Here is a 23,391-nt window from a genome sequence, read left to right as displayed (position 1 = left end):
TTTTGTATCCTCTTCTCATGGTGCCTTGGATTCAGATTCTGCAGCAGTAATATTGGCAGATTTATAAACCAATGCAAACCTACTCTTAGTGAGTTTATCTTCCCACATGAATAAGTTGTCTACCAGCTTTCCGAAGCCCATACCTGTCAAAGAAGTCGGATTCACCGTAATAGAAACAAAGTGCCTCTTTTGTTTTTGTTTTGAGTGGTAGAGAAGCAAACACATTTGGGGACTTTTCTGTGTTAGGGAGTTTTTATAGGTTATTTTATTAATTCTTGCAAATCCTTTGAGGTGCAATTATTATTCCTGTTTTCCAAACAAAGAAGGGGATGGGTTCACAAAGGTTGAGTGACTTGCCCAAGGTATGCAGAACTAGGATTTGAACTCAAGTCTTGATGTCATTATGATATGGGCTGGCTTTGTGTCCCTACCCAAATCTCATCTTGAATTGTAATCCCCATAATCCCTATGTGTCAAGGGAGAGACCAGGTGAAGGTAATTGAATCATGGGGGAAGTTTCTCCCGTGCTGTTCTCATGATAGTGAGTGAGTTCTCATGAGATCTGATGGTTTTATAAGGGTCTCTTCCCCTTTTGCTTGGTACTTCTCCTTCCTGCCGCCTTATGAAGAAGGTGCCTTGCTTCCCCTTCTGTCATGATTTTAAGTTTCCTGAGGCCTCCCTAGCCATGCTGAACTGGGAGTCAAACCTTCTTCCTTTGTAAATTACCCAGTCTGGGGCAGTTCTTGATAACAGTAGGAAAACAGACCATACTACTCTGGACTTAATTAGGGGATTCAGCAGAACATTCCCGGATATCAAATAAGTTTTACCGATTGTGTAGACATTTGCTGATTTGCAGTGCTTCTGAGAGATTCTGTGGCCTCTCTAAGCTTAGTGGAGAAAGGGAGTCATGTCTGTTATGGCCCCAAACTTGGTTTTTAGCATGCTTAGTCCTAAAGTCATGGATCCAGCAATTCTCAGGTGACCAGTCCTGTCTTCATGGTCAGCTCTGCTGATTTCCATCTTTCCATGGTCTCCACCCCTTAGTTCTAAGGCAAGATTGCTGTCTGTATGACCCTGGACTCTGGCTCAGTGATTTTTTTTTTGTCCTTCCCTGTTGTCTCCCACTCCACCCCCTGCAACTTTGATTAAACTTCTCTTCTTGTGTCTTCTCTCTCTTAGTAAAGGGAAATCATTTAAAGCACTTTTTAAATTGGATGACATTATTATTACTAAGATGACCTATAAACCCTACAACCCTACCACCACCACCACCACCACCACCATCAACAACAACAACAACAACAACAACAACACTCTGCTCCCCAGTCCACCAGCCTTTGAGCTGGTGTCACTTCAGCCTGTAGTCTGCTATCATTTTTGGAACATGCATTCAGTTCTTACAGCTTCCAGGAAATCTATTACCTAAGAACAAAATTAGCACATTAACGCTCCCCCTCCTTCTACTCCACCCCCATTTAAGAACGTCCTACCCAGAGAACCAAACTGTAATTCAATCCACTCTACACTGGGAAGGGCCTGTTTTTCTGCAGTATAGCTTAGAATCAGTACTTTGTGGCTGTGAATGTCTCTTTTTAAGATTTAATATGTCTTTATTAACTGCTGATTGCATATTAGTACAGTCCCTCTCTTGCTGGGCTATAAATTCACTCTTGTTTTATTATTCATTGACAAACATTTGTTAATGACCTGATAGTGTCAGGCCACCCCCTCCATTATCTCACCTATTCCTCAGAATAAGTCTACGATGGAGGTAATCATTAGCCCCATGTGCAGTTTGGGAAAATGCAGCTCAGAGAGGTTCATTAATTTATCTATGTTTGTCTAGTAAGTGGTAGGTCTGGGATTTGAACCCGGGTTGTTTGGATTCTAAATCCATAACCTCTCCCAGCTGAAAGCCAAGGCTTGTAGTTTCTTATTATCTTGCTGCTTCCGTGAGTCTACTCAAGTCCTTAATTAGTGATGACTGGAAATTAGTAGTGTGTTACTGAGCCTCCTGGTGTGGGAATCAGTTTTGTTTTGACAGAAGTCACATAACCTATACTAAGAAGACATTACTTAATCCAGAATGAGAGACTGTAAAAACCCATAGGAAACCTGGAAGAAAGGAGGGGCAGCATTTTTATTTGACTGGCTGGCTGATTGACCTCTAGAGGTTTTTATTTTTTACCCATTCCTTTTCTTCTTGCAAGGCTAAATTACTTCGAGGAACTCTACCCAGTTCTTAAAATTGGCCAGGAGATTGCAGTTAAGTAAACGATTGTTTTGGGTTTTAGGTTTCCTGAAGCCATAACTTAGCATCTCCCAAACTTGTCTGATCCTAAGAATCACCTGGGGCATTTGTTAAAATGTGATTTCCCAGTAGGGATGGGACCTAGGGACTATTTATTTTTTTTAATAAGCCCCTTTATGTGATTCTTCTGATCAACTAGTTTGGGAGACACTGAGTGTCACCACTGGGAATTTGGTCCCCTTTGTGGACCATCCTCTTTAGAATTGAAGCACCAAGGCTCACATTGTCTTACAGTGGAGGGAACATGAATTTTGGAGTCAGAAAGCACAGGTCTGAGAACCCCAAGCTGCCTCTTATAAATTGGGTTAATCTTGGACACATAACTGAGTGTTCTAATCTTAAGACCTCTGTGTGCCATTTCCTCTGCCTAGAAAGAAAAAATTGTTCTCCTTTCTCTCCCCACCTCTTCCCTCCTCCTTTGTCTTCTTACTTTTCAGCTTTCAGGAAAGCATTCCTTGATTCCTCCCAAGCTGGGTCACTCGTAATTATTTTTGTAATGAGTTCTTGTGTCTATCATCCCCCACTAGATTCTAAGCTCAACAAAAGCAGAAACCGTGGCTCTAATGTTTATTATTGCACACCCAACACCTAGCATAGTGTAGTGTGAATGACTCAGAGTCTAATTTGTTTCATCTGTAAAATGGATAAATGCTATTGATCAACAGGCATATAGGGAGATTAAAATACTGAGCATGAGAGCAACCAATATACAGTAGGCATCTAATAAATGTTAGTTTTTGCCTTCTTTTGAGGAACTCATATATGACTATTGTGCTGAATAGAATGGATTATAACCAAGGCTTTGAGGGTCTTTGCTTGACCCGCTGTCCTAAAAAGTTTCCAGTATTTTTAACATTTTAGAATTTAGCCTTCTTTTCCTCCCCTCCCCCTAAGTCAAAAGAAAGTTTTTCACTGTCTTTTAACTTTGTTCTGGTGACCCATTTTGAGGTCTTTAATAATTTTACTTGATTTCCTGTGGATAGCATATCTTTAAGATTTCTTTATTCAGTTTGGTGCTGAGAAGGAAAATGATATAATTGTAGATTAAACTTAATATTTTAAAAAGTTTATGAATGGCAGAATGGATTTGAAAGATAGCTTTATGGAATCTCTTTTCCTGGAATTCTTTAGAAGAGAATAAGAACATTGATGTGTGAAGAGTCTTTCTAATCCATTATGAAATCCAGGCTGATATTAAGTGAACTAAATTCAGAATTTTATTGTTTCCTAACACTTAGGAATACCTTTCAGATATATGACTGCCTTTGAAATTTAAAGGGTATGAGAAAGACTTGCTGTTAATAGGCTCTTCCTTCCATACATTGGCAAAAGGAGGCCTCCCCATTGCTAGGGTGACCAGCTGTCCTGGTTTGCCCAGGACTGAGGGGGTTCCTAAGACACTGGACTTCAGTTTTAAAACCTGGACAGTCCTGGGCAAACTGGGATGAATTGGTTGGCCATCCTATTCTTGGAGAAAGAATTGGAGCAACAGTGAATTAAGCATTAGCGTGCTTTTCTGTTGTTTTAAGAAAAAAACAGGAACCATAAGAAGTTAAAATTGCCTTTAAGAAATTCTGTGAAAGTTTTTGAAAATAAATTTTGCTTTTAAAGCCACTAAACGAAATACAGGTGATCTTAAATAAATGTAATGGTTTTTGCACCATTTTTGAACTCAATAATAGTGATTTCAAAATAAATAGTATTGTATTTTAAAACGCAATCTTATTTTTTCTGTACCTGAATGGCTACAGCTAGTAACCTGTTTTCTAGCATTAATATAATTTTCACTGATATGTTTTGAATAGTTCATGTTTGAAGTATTTTCTTCCAGTTAAAAATCAACAATAGATCTGGTGTTATCATATATGGATCTTCAAATAGGTCGATTTTGAAGTAAGGGTCTTAACTCACCTAAGTTTTATATTATTTAAATCTCACAAGGTAAAATGTAAAATTATTTTAATGTGTATTTATGCCTATTTTGTTCCCCAAAAGTATGTAAAATGGCTTTCAAAAAGACACACATTGTTATAAGTTTTTGGTTTCTTGACATTCAGGTAAAAAAAATTCGGGCAAAGGAGCAATTAAGATGATATAATAAGATAAACTCAGGCCAGGTGCGGTGGCCCAAGCTTGTAATCCCAGCACTTTGGGAGGTCAAGGTGGGAGGATCTCTTGAGCCCAGGAGTTCAAAACCAGCCTGGGCAAGATAGCAGGGTCCTGTCTCTACAAAAAATAAACAAAATTAGCCAGGCGTGGTGGCATGCACCTGTAGTCCCAGCTATGGGGGAGGCTGAGGTGGGAGGATTGCTTGAGCCTGGGAGGTCAAGGCTACCGCGAACAGTAATTGTGCCACTGCACTCCAGCATGGCTAATAGAGTGAGACTCCATCTCTTAAAAAAATCTGGGGAAAGTTAATATCTAGAAATGCATAATATATCATGCCTGTAATCCCAGCACTTTGGGAGGCCGAGGAAGGTGGATCACCTGTGGTCAGGAGTTTGAGACCAGCCTGGCCAAGATGGTGAAACCCCATCTCTACTAAAAATACAAAAATTAGCCAGGCATGGTGGTGGGTGCCTGTAAACCCAGCTACTTGGGAGGCTGAGGCAGGAGAATTGCTTGAACCCGGGAAATGGAGGTTGCAGTGAGCCAGGATCATGCCACTGCACTCCAGCCTGGGCAACAGAGCAAGACTCCATCTCAAAAAAAAAAAAAAGCATAATATAAAGATCTTGCACAGTTCTTATAATGGGATACAGATTTGGTTTGGAGCTCTCTGGTTACCAAGGAAAAACAGAAATGTACCAAGTCATAAGTCATATCTATCAGATCAAATAGAAGATGTTGAAGAGAAGCTTGGCTTTTCCTAGCACTGAGGCTGGGAGAAACTCCCCCAGAGGGCTTCATAAAAGAGCCCCTGTGTGATGTGGTGAATAGCATCCTCCAACAGCCTCCTCTGATCAGTGCAGTGTCACGGTTTTGTAAGAGATCGAGCCCCTCAGTGCACTCTGAGGTATAATAACAAAGTGCCCATGAGATTGGCTACTATATTTAATATAGCGGGATGTGCCCAGGGTGTGCCCCAATGGGGCTGTGCCTCAGACTCCCCTGGTGAGTATTTTAACATTCAGATTCCTAGTTCCCTGACAGGATTACCTGACAGAGAACCACCTATTTAGAATTTTCAAAAGAAATTCAAAGAGGAAACCCAAATGTCTAATAGACACTTGAAAAAGATAATTCGGCTGGGCGCAGTGGCTCACACCTGTAATCCCAGCACTTTGGGAGGCCGAGGCGGGCAGATCACGAGGTCAGGAGTTCAAGATCAGCCTGGCCAATGTGGTGAAACCCCATCTCTACTAAAAATACAAAAATTAGCAGGGCATGGTGGTGGGTGTCTATAGTCCCAGCTACTCAGGAGGCTGAGACAAGAGAATCGCTTGAACCCAGGAGGCAGAGGTTGCAGTGAGCCAAGATTGCACCACTGCACTGCAGCCTGGGCGACGGAGTGAGACTCCATCTCAAAAAAAGAAAACAAAAAAAGGAAAAAAACATTTTGTCTTACTAGTCTAATCATGAAATTCAAGTTAAAATAACAATGAGCTACCATTTCACATCCATCAAATTGGCAAAAATATTTAGCAATATTTAGTGGTGTTAAAAATGTATCTACTCTTCAACCCCAAAAATTCCACTTCTAGAGAAATTCTTGTCCATGTGCTCAATGAGATACAATAAAGATGCTTAATACAGTGTTCTGTGTAATGGAAAAATTGGAAAGCACTGAAATTCCATCACTAGTGGGATGCATACATCAATTTATGTATAGGGGTTGAATTGTGCCCCCCCAAAAAAGATATGTCCAAGCCCTAACCAGTATCTGTGAATATGACCTTATTTGGAAATAGTCTTTGCAGATGTAATTAAAGATCTTGGGATGAGACGATCCTGGTTTTAGGGTGGGTCCTAAATCCAATGACAAGTGTCTTTATAAGAGACAGAAAAGGAGAAGACAGACATATGGAGAGGGGGGCCATGTGAAGACAGTGGCAGGGATTGGAGTGATGTGTGAACAAGGCAAGTGATGCCAAGGGCTGCTGGCATCCACCAGAAGCCAGGAAGAGGCATGGAATGGATTCTCCCTTGGAGTCTTCAGAGGAAATCAACCCTGCTGACATCTTGATCCTGGATGTCGGGTCTCCAGAGCTGTGAGAGAATAAATTTCTGTTTTAAGCCACCAAGTTCATGGTAATTTGTTATGGCAGCCTTAGGAAACTAATACACTGATCTTCTCCCATACCCCAGGAATACCTGGAAGAGGGCATAGTTATACAGTTCTTCTTCAACAAGAAAATGGACCGTTGGAGCTAATAATCTCCCACAGTGTAGTTGAAACAGTCTTGTCCTGATTTGAGGCTGAAAGAGCCCTTGGAGACCATGTAGTCCAACTTCTCCCCCCATTTTACAGATGAGGATACCCAGAAAGAGGAAGTGGTTTGCACAAGACCTGTAACTAATGGGTTTGAATCCAAGTGGCAAAACTTGGATTCAAACCAAGATCTGATTCCTGTGTTCTTCCCACTTCAGTCAAGGCACTGGCACTAGCTTGTGTCTGGTCCTTTTGGATCTATATGGCAGCATGGGCTAGAGGAAGGAGCTCAGATGTTGGAACTGGAAGGCTTAAGTTAACGTCTTGGCTTTCCCATGCTCTACCAGCGTGGCAGGGAGCAGGCTATGTAACTTCTCTAACCCTTATATTCCTCTTCTGAGCAGTGGAGCTAACCTTTTCTCCTAGAGCACTGGGATTTCTGGATGGTAAGGCTCATATAAGAGACTACATGTGAAAAGGTATTTATTAAATTGTGAATCACTATACAAATAGTAGCTATCATCATTGTCATCTAGTCTAGCCTCAGGAAAGTGAAAACTCAGCAAGTGTGGTGGGAAGAATTCTAAGATGACCTTGAGTGATACTCTGCCTTGTATAATCCTCTTCCCTTTGAGTGTGGGTGGACCCTGTGTCTATGATAAGACATCGCCCCTGTGACCATATTACATTGTAGGGCAAAAGGGAGATATCCCTGGGGCTGATCTAATCAGGCCAGCCCTTTCAAGGAAGAGTTTTCTCTGGCTGGTTGCAGAAGAGGAAGTCTGAGAGATGCATTCCAGCCAGTCAGGAAGAAAGCAGATACCCATGTTATCAATTACCTATGGGGGTCACTATGACAAGCAGCTGTGGGCAGTCTCTAGTTGCTGAGTGTGGTCCCTGGCTGACAGCTAGAAGGAAAATAAGGATCTCAGTCCCGCGGCTGCAAGGAGATGAATTCTACCAACAACCAGTGAGCACAGATGATGACCCTGAGCCCAGATGAGTGCCATAAACCCGGCAACACCTTAATTTGAGCCTCGTGATAACCGGAGCAGGGAACAGAGAAACCAGTTACACCATGGTGGATTCCTGACCTAAAGGACTGTGAACTAATAAATAGGTGTTGTCTTCAGGCACCACATTTGTATTAATTTTCTTGTGCAGCAATAGAAAGCTAATACAGGTTACACATTTTTTTTCTGGATCACAGAGCGTTAAGTGCACATGTGTACATGTCTGTGTATCCCTCCAAGAAACTTCAAGCTTCTCTAGGGCTAGAGCTGCATCTCATTCATCTCTAGAGTCATTTTGGCTGGGTTTGTTCCTGGCTCTGCCACTTATGAGGTTGAAAACTGAGGCAAGTTACTTGACATCTCTGCCTCAGTTTCCTCATCTGTTAAATGGGTATGATAATAGCGCTTACCTGTAGGATTGTTAGGAGTTTTAAGTAACTTCATACATTGAAAGTGCTTAGAGCCATGCCTGGCACATAGTAAATGCTCAGCAAACATGGCAATAGTGATTTTATTTTATATCCCAGCACTTAGCCCAGTAGCTAGCACGTGATAGGCATTCGATTAATGTTTGTCAAGTGGATGAATTAATTAATTAGGACTGGAATCTCAGTTTCCTGAGTCTTAATCCCACAATGTTTCTTTTAATCATTATTTGCAACAGGACACAGGCTTTTCCAAAGCTAAGTTGACTGGCTTGGTTTCTTCAAGGTGCACCGAGAAAGCATCAGATTTATCACAGCATGGAAATGCAGAGGTGTGTAAGCCAGTCCCAGAGTGCTTAAGGACCTGCAGGCTGTGGATGCTGACTGAAAGCCGTACGTGGCCTAGCTCTGCCTTAATAGACCACGCCAGCTGATCAGGGTGACACACACTTAATGCAATTGCCTCATTATCTGGTCATCAGGGAAATGCCAGCTGTCATTGCCCACTGAGCTGGGCCATCAATCAGTTTGTTCTGAGTTCATTAAGTAAATTAAAAGGTATTGCTTAAATACTTAGTAGAGGAATAACAGCTCTCATCTCAAGGAGCTAGTGAAAGCACTGGGTTTGGCCACAGCTATTAGCTGTGTTGAGCTGTGAAAAATGAGAAGATTTGGAACTTATAGCTCAACATCAGAAACAAAAGGAGGCTCCAAAATTTGATAAAGATGCCCATACGCGCTAGTCCCCTCTCCCATCATATTTGAGCAGTTATTGCTGATGATACCTTTTAAAATTCTAAACAGCAGAGTGGACTCTCCCTCTTGCAGCCGGGAGCTGGCCCATCCCTCTTGAGATTAGACCCCACTGTAGTCATATATTTCCTTTCCCCTGTGGTGAGGTGGACATGAACGTTATTGTTAAATCCTTGCCTGGAGAAATGAAGGGCCAAATCTGAACATGACAGCTGTAGGCTTGAGCAGTTTCACATTAAAATTGGTCTTGAGGCTTATGGATTCTGTCTCCACTGAGTTCCCTGTCTGTTGCAAAGCCCCGTGGGCAGGCTTTCCTCCCTCCACATGGAGCTACATGCCATTAATTCCTCTAGCATCTGTTTCGCGCCTACTCCCTCCCAGGCACTGGGCTAGGCACCAGCAGTATGGAAATCATGAAGGTGTTCCTGCCTCAAGGAAACCTATGATCATGCTCCTCATGGTCCCGTGCCCACACCACTTTCCTGGCTTCTAGACTTGGCAAATTCTACCTCACCTTTGACATTTCTTCCAAACCACACCTTTCCTTCCAGCAGAATAACTCATGCTCTGCTTCATGCTCCTGTAGCCCTTTCACCCTCACCTGCTAGAACGTGGGTGAATTTGCATTATCATTTGTTTACAAGTCCATCCTGAAGACAGGGACTGAGCCTTATTCTTTTCTGAACCCCTCAGTGCCTGACACTGAGTTGATGCATAATAAAGTGGGCTTGAATGAGAGACTAAGTTCATAAAAGGGCATAACTATTTTTATGTAAGGTCTGTAGGAGGGTGGAGGTGGGGATGGAGCCAGAGAATAAATGTGCTTTTTAAATACTTCTTTTACCACCAGAGGGAGAGGTGTGTTTATAAATATCCCTTTATGTAAGCCTTTTGGTTCTGTGGTCTCAAGGCCAAAGAGAAGCTCAGGGCCTTTCCAAGTGACTTCTCAAATTTTTAAGATTTTTACTTCAATTAAAAGTGGATATGATTGGCGGGGTGCAGTGGCTCACACCTGTAATCCCAGCAATTTGGGAGGTTGAGGCAGGCGGATCACTTGAGGCCAGGAGTTCGAGACCACCCCGGCCAACATGGCGAAACCCCGTCTCTACCAAAAATACGAAAATTAGCCAGGTGTGGTGGTGGGTGCCTGTAATCCCAGTTACTGACTCCAAAGGCTGAGGCAGGAGAATTGCTTGAACCCGGGAGCCGGAGGTTGCAGTGAGCTGAGATTGTTCCAGTGCACTCCAGCATGGGTGACAGAGCGAGATTCAGTAAAAAAAAAAAAAAAAAGTGGATTTGAGCTTGAATCGTGTCACCTTACAGCAGATCACTTTCTATTTTCTATTTTTCCCTGGAACACTTTGTCATTTCTTGTTCTTTTTTACTGGAGGTTTAGGAGTGGTAGTGGGAGTTTATTTCTGATTTAAATCTACAGGCAGTAAAATGCCATCCTCCCTGAACACCTTTAATACAATAGTAGGGTTTAATGCAATATTTGTTCTTGGCGCCCACTGTCTAGGGCAGCTGAAAGGAGTCTCCTTCCCTTCCCACCTCTGGCTTTGCTGTTTCTCAGCAATCACTCCAAGAACACATCCACCCATTCAGCACTTCTTTCTTCTATGATTCCTCTGTGAAGCAGACACGTGCCCTTCTTGCCTTGGCTTCTCTCTACTCCCATTCCTGAATTTCCAGTTCCTGTGGGATACCTCTGATTGATGTCCTGTTATCCCTTCTAGCTCAGTTCTTCTAAAAGTTAATTTTTTCTCCCGTTTATACTCCCATTCCCAACACTATTGCATTAGCGGTTCTGTTGGTCACTGATATCAGGAGGTGAGGCTTGACATAGGCATGGACACCCAGGTGGAAGATGCAGTGCTTTGAGCGGGAATGCTGTGGCAGTCTGTTCAGCACTCTGGAGAGCTCCTAGGTGGGGCCAGGTCCCTCCCCTGACTCTTCTCCCAAGAATGGGCCTAGGAACTCAGTACACACCCCATCATCACTGCAGTTCTATGACAATTAAAGGAATCTCATCCATTTCTCCTAGGCTCAGTTCCATGGGGCCTAAGGATTTAATGAGGCTGGGTTCTAGTCCTTGTTCTACCACTTACTGGATGCAGTACCAGAGGGTTAAATAAACCAGTTATTTAATTGCTCTGAGTTTAGGTTTTTCACTTAGGTAAAGTGAAAATAATATATCTACCTATTTTGTAGTGTTGTTGTGAGAGTGAATTGAGATAGCACGTGTAGTATACACAGCACATAAATAGTAGCCACCATTTTCATTATTATTACAGAAATTATTGGTACAATATTAATTTTTGTTAATATGTGATTGTATGACTCGAGTCTCTTGTGGCAGTGGCACATCTCTGGGAATTTCAGGCTGGGTTTTGGGATCAGGAGGAGCAAATGAATTTGGAGGGGGCAGAGCCCAGTCACCTTTAGTTAGTCCTCTAGGAGACCTCTTCTCTCTCCCTGGGTACGTTATTTTGGCAGCAGTGGATACATCAGGCTCAGCACAAGTCATTGTCGATTGCTGGAAAAGAAGAGCAGCCCCTTGCAGATTTGCAGAATGGGGGATATCCTGCGTATGGCAAATGGGGAAATAGGCTTGAAGAGGTCTGTTAATGCCCGAGGCAGCTCCTCAAGTTAGTGGCCACACACAGGACCAGCAACTTGGGCTCCTGGCTTCTCGCTGCTCAGTCTTTGCCCATGCGGTTTGCTTCCTCCTGAGGGAACACCCTCCCTCCCCAGTCTTTTGGTAACTTCCCTTTTTTGCATCAAGAGTCAGTTCAAATGGCTTCAGCCTTTCCGAGCCTTGGTTGCTCCTTCTGTGAAATGAGGATATGATGGCTATTTACAAGGTGGTGTGGAGCTCTGACTGGAAATTTGACAGCATAGGTAAAAAGCTTGGCTTAGATGGTGACTGCAGGCCTTATTTATCTGACTGATCCACTGGTTCATTCATCTTCCTATGTTCCCCTGTGATGGTTAATACTGAGTGTCAACTTGATTGGACTGAAGGATGCAAAGTGTTGATTCTGGGTGTGTCTGTGAGCGTGTTGCCAAAGGAGATTAACATTTGAGTCAGTGGGCTGGGAAGGGCAGACCCACCCTTAATCTGAGTGGGCACCATCTAATCAGCTGCCAGAGCATCTAGAATATAAAGCAGGCAGAAAGATGTGAAAATCCTGCAATGGCTTAGCCTCCCAGCCCACATCTTTCTCCCATGCTGGATGCTTCCTGCCTTTGAACATCGGATTCCAAGTTCTTCAGCTTTGGGATTCGGTCTGGCTTCCTTGCTCCTCAGCTTGCAGATAGACTATTGTGGGACCTTGTGATCATGTGAGTTAATACTTAATAAACTCCCCTTTATCTATCTATCTATCTATCTATCTATCTATCTATCTATCTATCTATCTATCTATCCTATTAGTCCTGTCTTTCTAGAGAACCCAGACTGATACATCCCCCCTTCAACTTTGCCTGTCACCACTAACCCTCTGCTCCTGTGTGTGGAATTTCTGAGCATTCCCCGAGCATACTGCCTGGCTCAAAGGCATGACTTGCTTATGTGTTGAATAAATGAATTTATGGACCGGCAACACCATGGTGCCTTTAGACCAATGCTCTGGTGGGACTTTTTATTGGGGAAAGTACTGAATTGGACTGGGTTCCTGGATAACTGGGGAAAAGCCGCCCTAAGAGAAGTCAGGTGCGACTTTGGATAAAGTTGTCTGATATCCTGGGTGGGAGGTAAGTGTTGCTGAAATGGAAACCTGATTTGCGTTGTTTCCATTTCAGTTAATAAACCATTTAAAGTTTTGATGTGGAAGAGTCTAGGTAATTTGAGGCCTAGTGGTGAATTGATATAATTTACCAACTGTGAGAAAGTAGAGAACTGGGAGATTACTGTTGATAATTTGCAGGGTATAATGGAGTTCATTTATAATTTATAATTGATATTGGAGCTCTTTTCCATGGGCTGAATTATGATGGAATGGAGTAAGAGTCATTTAAAGAGATTATTTGGTTGTTTGTATCACCCTCATGAATTGGAAAGTGGAAAAAGAACATAGTGCTAAATTGGTATCTAATCTTTTCAGAGCTATTTGCTAAATAAACTGGAATTTTAATTAAAACTGCAAGCCAAGAGGTAAATCGCTTTAGAAGTTTGTGAAGTTTTTCTTTTTCTGTTGCCTAATAATGTAATTACTACTAATAAAGATTCTTTATGGGTGGGAAATTAGATAGCAGAATAAATAACTGGAGGAGATTGATATGGTATGCTGAAATTATGAAAGGGGCAAGGTTATCTTCTCCTCCTACTAATGGGTTTTTTTCCTCCCCATTGTTAAGTTGTTTGGTAACAATTTTGATCTCATTAAAAGTATTGCAATCACAAGCAGAAGCAAGGCGGACGATGGGCCTCACCACCGCCCTTCCAGCTTCCATTCATATGAGTCAATTATAATGAATGGATTTAATAAAAAATACAACATGCTTTGGTGATTAACTCAGTGAAGGATGAATGGCACGCTTACCCGGGGTATCATATTTGCAATAATGAAGAAGAAGTGAACAGGAAAAGGAAACTTCATAGATCACAAGAATTGCTACTTTCCAGCAAAAGGTTGTTAATTACTTATCCTCTTGCTATATTTATTGGCTCTATTAGAGGATGAGTAATTATTGTGTTCCCGGGAAACCCACTGGAGCCAGACAGCGCCTTTATTACATTGGAAGGCTCTTCAGAGCGCTAGTTATCTCCGTGGGAGCCTCTCCCTTCAGATTCCCGAACGACTAGGAACCTGGCGGAGGTGAGACAGGAACGCAGCTCACGGGCAGGAGGGAAGGGCACTGTGAAGTGTGTGAACTGTCAGAGCAGTCCTTGCACGCAGAGCCATGACCGCCTTTACTCTCCCACGCCTTCCCCCAGCCCTGCTCCCTGCGCATACTTTTTTCTGGGCCCAGTCCCCACCCATGCTCCCTCCCCTTTCTCCCAGCCTAGGTCAGCTTCCTTATGGTCCTGGCTGCTCTCAGTCTCTCTCTACTCCTCATCCGCTCTCCATTCTGCCCTGGTCTGACACAGCCCTGCTTGGGCACTTCCTCCACCTGCAGAGTTAAGCTCCAGCTCCGCAGCTTGCCCTGTGAGCCTACCGTGATCTGTGTGGGCTGTGTGGGCTGCGTGGACCTCTCCAACTTTGGCTGTTCCCCTGCCTCCCAGGCTCCAGGCACGTGGGACGTCTCTGCTGTCCTATAGTCCTCTGCCTGATTTCCCTTCGTCTCTTCCTTTGCGAAGGCCTACTTCACGCCCCCCTCCAGTGGCCCCTCCTTGGTTAAGCTTTTCTCATCTAGACCAGAAACCACTGCTCCTCCCTCTGGGCTCTCACACAGCACTTTGACACGCAGAGTGCATTTGCAGATCTGTCCACACATCTGCCTCTACCCCGACCTCGCTCCTGGATTCCTGGTGGACCAGAGCCATGCTTGATGGACTTTTTCCTGAGGTGGGTTTGTGGAGGGCCAGCTTCTGCTTTCTCTGCCAGCAGGCATGTCTGGGGACTCTTCCTCTCTGCCTGTCTCACCAAGGGACTTAATTAGGTGAATAATCCAGGAGGCTTGCTCTCAATATTCTCTAATTGGACTAATTTGACTCCTACTGTCTGCCAGGCCATTCACAAACAGACTTTCACCTATGCGGTTGTTTTCACATTTACAACATCCCCTGTGAGGGAGGCTCTGCTACTCATCTTTCTCAGGTGATGAAACCCAGGCCCTTAATAGTTGGCAGGGCTGAGATTTGAATCCAAGTTCCTGAACTCGAGGGAAGGAGCCTTTCTGCACTTGTGGGCTTTCTCCAGAGGTTACGTGCCTACCCATGAAGACTCACATGGCTTTAATACCCTGATTGTACCATGTGCACATTTAAACTTAGGCTAGTCCTGCAAAACACCCCCATCTCCTAGCTCTTTTGGGTAACAGAAAGATGGATGAAGGAAGAGTTTTTAAAAATCTTATCAGTCAATAAGTATGAGGTGAAGAATGATAGGAAAGAATGGAAGAGAAGAAGAAACCAGCATTTTTTGAACACCTGCTATGCATCAAGCATTGTGTGCCAGGCCCCGTGCTAGGTGGTCCAAACATACTATTAATCCTTGTAATAACCCAATCAAGTCGACATTATTGTTCCCATCGAGGAAACAGGCTTGGAGTTGCTCCCACAGGTGGGCTTCCCCACCAGCCCCATCCAAAGATACTGCAGTCGGGAAGCTCTCTGGTCCCTCGCTGGCATGGGGAAACCTTTTCTCACCAGCTCCATTTTCCATAGGCAAGAGTGAGCCTGGAATCTTCCTGAGCCCCTCAGTTGGGGTGGAATTTCTCCTCTGTCTGGGGAACAATGCTGTTCACTGAGATGTGAGCAGCAAGGCAGAGAAGTGAGCGGGCCTCCCTCTTTCAGGCCTGAAAGGGACATGCCTTCTTTTGATGTGCTCACATTTGGCAGATAGAACTGTGTTCCATCTGGTCACACCCTTCAGGATTTCATCAATTTCCACCAGTATTTTCTTAGTCTGCTTTTTTTCTTGATTGAGGAAGAGTGATAGTTTTTTTTTGTCCACTCTTGAAGGGCAGTTGCTTAGTCCTTTCTTTGTCTTAATTGGCCTCTTCTGGACTTTTCTGTGCTATGTTTTTTCTTTTATGATTTTTATTGTTATGGGTTCTTTCTAATTTGGTCTCGAGGTCTCTCTGTTGAGTGTGGCCACAGGCCAAGATAGCCAGTCTCCAGGAGAGCCCTGACCAAGGGAAAAGTTAGGTTTGGGTGTGTGTCAGATGAGACACAATGAGGAGGTGAAACAGAAGAAATTTATTACTCAGAGGATCCAGAGAGGTTAGGGGCATTGACTGGGGACTGTCTGGAAGTCTGGAGGGGACAGAGAGCTCAACCAGTGAGTGGGAACTGAGAGCGAGTGAGTGAGCAAGAGAGAGACACAGAGAGAAAGAAAGAGAGAGAGAAGAGAGACAGTCAGACTCTGGTGTTGGTGATTAGGTTTTGTTGTGGTTAGCAGCTGTGGGTGTGTTGGGTTTTGGGTCCGTGGGATGAGCAACAAGCAGGCAGTATCACAAACAACCACATGGGGGGGAAAGTTTTAACTAGGCCAAAGGCGATGTGGTATGACTGGGTTTCAAATAACTTATGCTAGACCACAAAATGGATGCCAAGGCAGAAACTGCAGGGTATGTTAAAGAAATTTATGGTATCTTCTTTGAAGTGTTTGTCACAACTCTCTGCTGTATGTGCTCATTTCATCCATCCATCCATCCATCCCCCTTAGTCGAATTGAAGGAGTGCAGCCTTTGGAGATAAACCAACATGGCTTCAAATTCTGGGTTTGTCACTTATTAGCAATGGGATTATATTTCTTTATCTGCAAAATGGAGGCATTTATATAAGATACCTGGCACATTGTTAAGTACTCAATAGTAATTATTATATTCATTATATTATAAGGATATATTAATCTTAAATTCCTTCATTCTCAGAACATGTTCTTTCTCTGGGACCTTGCTCTGAAACTGAAATGGTGCATTCATTATCTATTGCTGTGTAACAAATTTCCCCAAAACTAAGCAGCTTAAAACAAAAACATCCATGATCTTACACCATTTTTGAGGGTTAGGAATCTGAGTGTGACTTAGCTGGGTGGTTCTGGCTTAGGCTTTTTCATGAGGCTACAATCAAGCTGTTGGGCAGAGTCACAGACCCTGAGTACTTGACTGGGGCTGACGGATCCACTTCCAAGCTCACTCACGTGGCTGATGGCAGGTGACTTCGGTTGCTTACCATGTGGGCGTCTCCCTAGGCATTCCCAAAGCAAAGGGGGAGTGAGGAGACTAAGGCAGACACCGTAGTCTTTTTATAAAAATATCCTAAATATCAGAAGTGATGGCTTATCACTTCTGCTGTATGCCATTGGTCATCTAGACCAAGCCTGTGACAATGTGGGAGAGGACACACAAGGGATTGAATTCCAGGAGGCAGGGATCACTGGGGACCATCTTGGAGGCTGCAGACCACAGGTAGGGGAGAGGATAGAAAGAAGAATAAAATGTCTCTCCCCTGAAGCATCCTGTCAGGTGAGGGAGTCCGTCATGTAAACATTAATGCCCCGTAAGACAGTGGCTATATTACTGGCACCAACAGAATGCCAGGGGAACGCTGGAGAGAACTCTATTAACCTGCCTGAAGGCATCATGGAAGGTTTCCCAAGTGCACGCACACCGCAGTGTCCTTACTCAAGAGCTGTCCTAATGACACGCGATATTTGGTTGGCATCTTTTTAAATTGAAGTTACTTGTTGAGGTGATTTCCTTGGACATTAAAAATAATAACTTGTCTCATATTACAGCAATGTACTGTTTACAAAGTGCTTTCCCGTGTGTTATTGCAGTCCACATAACAGCCCTCGGAGGTGGACAGGTTTTATTACTATTGTTTTTCTCAGTTGTAGCTGAGCTGCAGAAGCAAAGTCACTGTTGGAGTCTCTGAGTGGGGTGTGGTGGGTTGGGGATTGAGCCGGGGTCTCGCTGGTCCACGCTTGGTACCTTAGCCATGACAGCACCTTCCCTGTGTTTCCTTTGAGTACTTTGGACCCCTCATCTTAGAGCAGCCATTTGGACCATTTCCCCCCTACAGATGCATTGCACACAGACTTGCTTATATCAAAGCTTATTTGCCACCTTTATCCTCAGTCGGTTGAAATGCTTTCTGTTCATAGAGAAGCTTTATGAAGAAAATCATTCACAAAGTACAGAAATGTGAACTGTGCTTTCATCAGCATTCACTGTAAAATTTCATTTTGCAAAGTCCCCAGGGGGACTTGAAATTTCTCTTTGGGCCATTAGAAGAGGGACCTGAACATCAATTCCTTAAACACAGATTTGCTCAAAGAACATTTAACAGCTTCAGTTCTCGTTTGAACGTGACTATTTTGCAAGTTTGTTTTAGTTCTTCTGGTCAAGAGGGAAAATATTTCGGGTCCATCCAGGTGTATACTCTGGGGGAGGAACTTTCTTTGTGACAAAGATGGTAGCATGTAGGGTGAGGGTTACAGTTATTCATGCGTGACTAGTAAATAAGACTATAGCAGTCTCCAAAAAGACATCTGTAGTGCTTAAGTGCATGGGCCTTGAAACTGCGCAGAACTGGATTTGATCCTGCCTCTGCCCTTACTATAATACCTCTGTGACCTTGGGAAAGTTATTTACTCTCCTAGCACTTGGTGCCCTCATTTGCAAATAGGGTTAATAGTAGCACCTATATCATAATCTTTATCATAGGGTTAATAGCACTTTTATCATGTTTGTGGATTAAATAAGGTAATACATGTAAAGTGTTTAACACATAGACATAGGAATAAGCATTACCTAAATGCTAATGTTAGTGGTGATGATGATGACATGTATTTGAGTGGCTGCTCTTTGTGAGTTCATTCATTCATGAAATATTACTGCAGGCATTGCTAACACTGGTATCTGAGAACAACCAGGGGCTGTAGGGAGTCTTTGAATCTCCTAAGCTCATGTGGAAGATTTTGTGCATGTGCGTGCTTTTTTTTTTTTTCTGGCAAGAATCTCAAAGGAATTTATGACCTCAGAAAGGTTAAAAACAAAGCCTACAGGGTGCTGAAGCCTTGGTGTTAGGGATACACTGATGATCATGGGCTCTCCTTGTGCTTAAGGAGTTTGCAAAGTGGCCAGGTGGACAGATGTACAGACAAGATGTTGCAGAATGGCCTGTGATGGGTGTAGCGACAGAGGCCACAGACAAAGAGAGCTGAGAGATCATCATCATGGAGGTGGGGAGTGGATGGGCAAGCCCAGTCAGAAGATCCCAGGCGGAAGGAATGACATGAAGAAACCTAGGCCACCAAATAATAAAGTGCTGTATCCTTAAAGGATCGAAAGTAGTCACAGTGACAGTGCAAGTGCCCAAGAGTTAAGTGGCCCAACTTGAGGTGGGCAGGTTGGCAGAGGGGAGTCTGTGAAGTGTCTTTCAGATGAGGCTTGGAGCTTAGCCTTGATCCTGTGGTCGGTCCACGGGGAGGCATTGAAGAGTTGTAGCAAAGGAGCGATATGGTCAGAGCTGTGTTGAAAAATAAAAATCTGGGCTGGGTTCAGTGCCTCACATCTATAATCCCAGCACTTTGGAAAGCCAAGATGGTAAAACTGCTTGAGGCCAGGAGTTTGAGACCAGCCTGGGCAACATAGCGCAACTCTGACTCTACAAAAAGTAAAAGATATAGTCAGGTGCTGTGCCATGTGCCTATAGTTCCAGCTACTAGGGAGGCTGATGCAGGAGGATCACTTGAGGCTAGGAGTTTGAAGCTGCAGTGAGCTATTATCACACCACTGCACCCAGGCTGGCTGACAGAGTGAGACCCCATCTCTGAAAAAATAAAAATAAAAATAATGAAAATAAAAGTCTCTCATCCTGCTGTGTGTCAGGTAGACTAAAGAGGAGACCCTGGAGGAAGGGAGATGGGGGAGGAGGCTGGTGAGAGATGAGGCCCTGAAGTAAGGCAGAGGCAGTAGGGATTCAGGAAGGAGAGGAAATTAAAAATAAGCTAGGAGATCAGCCAGAGGGCTTGCTGCCCAGTGGATGTTGAGGAGGGAGAAGGTGACATGGGTGATTCTCAGGATTATGGCTTCTAATTTTCCTGTGGGCCTGGGACCTGCCAGATACCTGGTTACACCCCACTGGAGACCTGAGACACGCATATCAAATTGTCCCTAGCCCTAGAAATGCATAGTGTTAATGAGGGAGATAAGGATTACACATGAAATAACTAAAGAACAGCACAGGCACATCCTAAGCATAGTAAGGGAATCAGGAAGGTGATGGTGTGAACTGGAGTGGTTCCAAAGCTCTCTGTGGCGTTATATCAAATGAGCAGTTTTTAATGTTCATCTTGTCTGACCTCTCAGCTTCCCACCACTCCTTTAGTCTTGAAACACTTTTCCCTTGCTTTTACATGTACTCTCTCTCTGTGGTCTCTCTTTCCCAGCTGGCTCGCTGGGTTCATTCTCTTCCGGGGAGAGGGGGCGGGGGCATGCTCCAGCACAGGGTGCAGCCCTACCTGAGCTGCCCCCTGCTGAAGTCTCATCTCCACCACTTCCCTCTTGTCCTCTCTGCTGCAGCCACCCTGACCCTCCATCAGGCTTTGCCTTGAGCCAATGACAGTCCTACCTCTGTGCTTTTACACATTTATTTTCTGTCTGAACACCCTTCTTCCCTCATCTCCTAGTCAACTCCCATTCTTCCTTCCAATCTCAGCTCAAATTGCCCATCCTCAGGAAAAGGTTGACCATTTTATTTATTACCCAAACTGGGATACATTTGAAAGTGCAATGGGTGTTATGAACAATAACACCAGGACAACAGGCATACGCTGGAACCTTCTGGACAAATGGACAGGTGGTCACCTGACACGGGGTGGCCTTCTCAGGCTCCCCAGATGTGACTGGGTCTTCCTGTGCCCTCGTTGCTCTCTGGGATTCCTTCCACAGCCCCTACCATGGTTTATAGTGATACCTTTGAGCACCATCTGGCTTATCATCTTCTCCCCCGTGGACCATATACTCCGAAGGCAGACATTTCCCATTGTGTTGTTGGCTCCTGAGACCCTTTGGAGGTACTTAGTCAACACCTAATGAGTACCTGAATCAATGATGGAACTCAGATTGTGTTGTTCTGTGGCATGTACTAAGCCCTTCCATTTCCATATCTTGGTTGGTTCTCCTCGCTGTCTTGCCACGTTTCCTCATCTCTATCTCCTGAGGATAGAGGCTTAATTACAATCTCACAGTGAGTGCCAGAGACAAGCCTAGGACTCTCAGGTCTGCTGATCCCAAATCCAGTGCTTTTTCCAAAAGTGTCTGAAGAAGAGAAAAGGAAAGATGACTACCAGATTTAGAACCCGGGAAACTGGGAGGATGGTCAGGACTGGAAAAAGATGGAGAATGGGGATCTGAGAACCATTTGTCAGCTTTCAATGCTCCATGACAATCTGAACAGCATTCTACGCTGCAGACAGCTCAGAGTAGAGCCACAAATGGCCCCTCAGCTGCAGGGGGTGTATTAGTCTGTTCTTGCTATAAAGAACTACCTGAGACTGGGTAATTGATAAGGGAAAGAGGTTTAATTGGCTCATGGTTCGCAGGCTGTACAGGAAGAATGGCTCTGGAGGCCTCAGGAAACTTACAATCATGGAAGAAGGCAAACAGGAAGGAGGTGTCTTACATGGCTGGAGCAGGAGGAAGAGAGAGAAGAGGGGGAGGTGCTACACACTTTTAAACAACCAGATCTCGTGAGAATTCACTGTCACGAGAGCAGCAAGAGGGAAGTCTGTCCCCATGATCCAATCACCTCCCACCAGGCCTCTTCTCCAACACTGGGGATTGCAAGTCGACATGAAACTTGGGCGGGGACACAAATCCAAACTCTATCAGGGGGCTTAAGTAGATGGTGTTTTGTTTTTATTGTGGTAAAACATACATGATATAAAATTTACCATTTTAACCATTTTTAGGTGTACATTTCAGTGGCTTTAAGTACAATCACACTGCTGTCCGACCATCACCGTCATGCATCTCCAGAACTTTCTCATCTTCCCAAACTGACACTCTGTACCCATTAAACACTAACTCCCTATTTCTGTTCCCTTCAGCCCCTGGCAACCACCATCCTATTTTCTGCCTCTATGAATTTGACTACTCTAGGTTCCTCAGATAAGTAGAATCATACGATATTTGTCTTTCTGTGTCTGGCTCATTCACTTAGCATCACATCTTCAAGGTACATCCATGTTGTAGCAGAATTTCCTTCCTTTATAAGGCTGGATAATTTTCTATTGTATTTATATATCATATTGTGTTTATTTCTTCATCCACTAATGGACACACCTGGGCTTTTTCTACATTTTGGCTATTGTGAATAATGCTCCTATGAATGTTGGTATATAAATATCTGTTTGAGTTTCTGCTTTCATTTCTTTTCTTTTTTTTGAGATGGAGTCTCACTCTGTCGCCCAGGCTGGAGTGCAGTGGCGTGATCTTGGCTCACTGCAACCTCTGCTTCCTGGGTTCAAGCGATTCTCCTGCCTCAGCCTCCCAAGTAACTGGGATTACAGGCATGCCATGACGCCCGGCTAATTTTTGTATTTGTAGTAGAAACAGAGTTTCGCCATGTTGGCCAGGCTGATCTTGAACCCCTGACCTCAGGTGATCTGCCCACCTCAGCCTCCCAAAGTGCTGGGATTACAGGGGTGAGGAACCGTGCCCAGCCTGCTTTCATTTCTTTTGGGGGATACATCCAGAACTGGAATTGCTAGATCGATCAGCCAGTAATTTTTTTTTTTAACTACAGCAACTTTCTATATTCTTAATGCACAAGGGTTCCAATTTCTCTATATACTTGTCAACACTTAGGTCCTGTGATTTTTTTTCTTTTTTTTTAGATAGGGTCTCTATCATCTAGGCTGGAGAGCAGTGATGCAATCATAGTTCACTATAGCCTCAAACACCTGGGTTCAAGCAATCCTCCTGCTTCAGCTTCCCGAGTAGTTGGGACTACAGGCATGCCACCATGCCCAGCTAATTTTTCAGGTATTTTGTTGTTGTTGTTTGTTAGATGGGGGCCCTGTTACGTTGCTGAGGCTGGTCTTGAACTCCTCCTGCGTCAGCCTCCCAAAGTGCTGTGATTACAGGTGTATGCCACCTCGCCCAGCCTGTTTTTGATAATAGTTATCCTAATGGGTATGAAGCAGTTTCTTCTGATTTTGATTTGCAATTTTTTAAATGATTAATGATGTTAAATATCTTTTCATATGCTCATTGGCCATTAGTATATCTTAGGAGAAATGTCTATTCAGGACTTTTGTCCATTTTGTAAGTGTTTTTTCATTGTTGAGTTGTAGGAGTTTAAAAATATATTCTGCTCATCATCACTGGCCATCAGAGAAATGCAAATCAAAACCACAATGAGATACCATCTCACACCAGTTAGAATGGCAATCATTAAAAAGTCAGGAAACAACAGGTGCTGGAGAGGATGTGGAGAAATAGGAACACTTTTACACTGTTGGTGGGACTGTAAACTAGTTCAACCATTGTGGAAGTTGGTGTGGTGATTCCTCAGGGATCTAGAACTAGAAATACCATTTGACCCAGCCATCCCATTACTGGGTATATACCCAAAGGATTATAAATCATGCTGCTATAAAGACACATGCACACGTATGTTTATTGTGGCACTATTCACAATAGCAAAGACTTGGAACCAACCCAAATGTCCAACAATGATAGACTGGATTAAGAAAATGTGGCACATATACACCATGGAATACTATGCAGCCATAAAAAAGGATGAGTTCATGTCCTTTGTAGGGACATGGATGAAGCTGGAAACCATCATTCTCAGCAAACTATCGCAAGGACAAAAAACCAAACACTGCA

At 43.8% G+C, this 23,391-nt stretch overlaps 1 protein-coding gene and 1 long non-coding RNA gene across 11 annotated transcripts in view; one reads left to right on the top strand and one right to left on the bottom strand.

Moving 5' to 3' along the window:
* Positions 1 to 23,391, top strand: part of TTLL11 (tubulin tyrosine ligase like 11) — a 276,253-nt gene that overhangs the window by 24,255 nt on the left and 228,607 nt on the right. The window contains exon 1 of one of the 10 annotated variants that reach the window (XM_063696736.1): positions 13,319 to 13,697. The exons of 6 other annotated variants lie outside the window; for them this stretch is intronic. Coding sequence is in view for 1 of the 4 variants with exons in the window: in XM_063696734.1 (XP_063552804.1) it covers positions 14,364 to 14,387 (24 nt within the window). In the remaining 3 variants the exon portion in view is untranslated. Of the gene's footprint in view, positions 1 to 13,318; positions 13,698 to 14,271; positions 14,388 to 22,349; positions 22,543 to 23,391 lie in introns of those variants that run through there. 3 more of the 10 variants (XM_063696734.1, XM_063696739.1, XM_063696737.1) reach the window with 3 other exon arrangements.
* LOC134756906 (uncharacterized) lies at positions 3,284 to 14,197 on the bottom strand. Its single transcript, XR_010130346.1, has 3 exons — positions 14,038 to 14,197; positions 11,317 to 11,413; positions 3,284 to 6,523 (listed from the first exon to the last, which is right to left on the bottom strand). It is a non-coding gene; the product is annotated as an uncharacterized lncRNA (long non-coding RNA).

The sequence above is a fragment of the Gorilla gorilla genome, chromosome 13 (assembly GCF_029281585.2).
Source record: "Gorilla gorilla gorilla isolate KB3781 chromosome 13, NHGRI_mGorGor1-v2.1_pri, whole genome shotgun sequence".
Lineage (NCBI taxonomy): Eukaryota > Metazoa > Chordata > Mammalia > Primates > Hominidae > Gorilla > Gorilla gorilla.
This window is presented reverse-complemented; position numbering and strand designations above follow the sequence as displayed.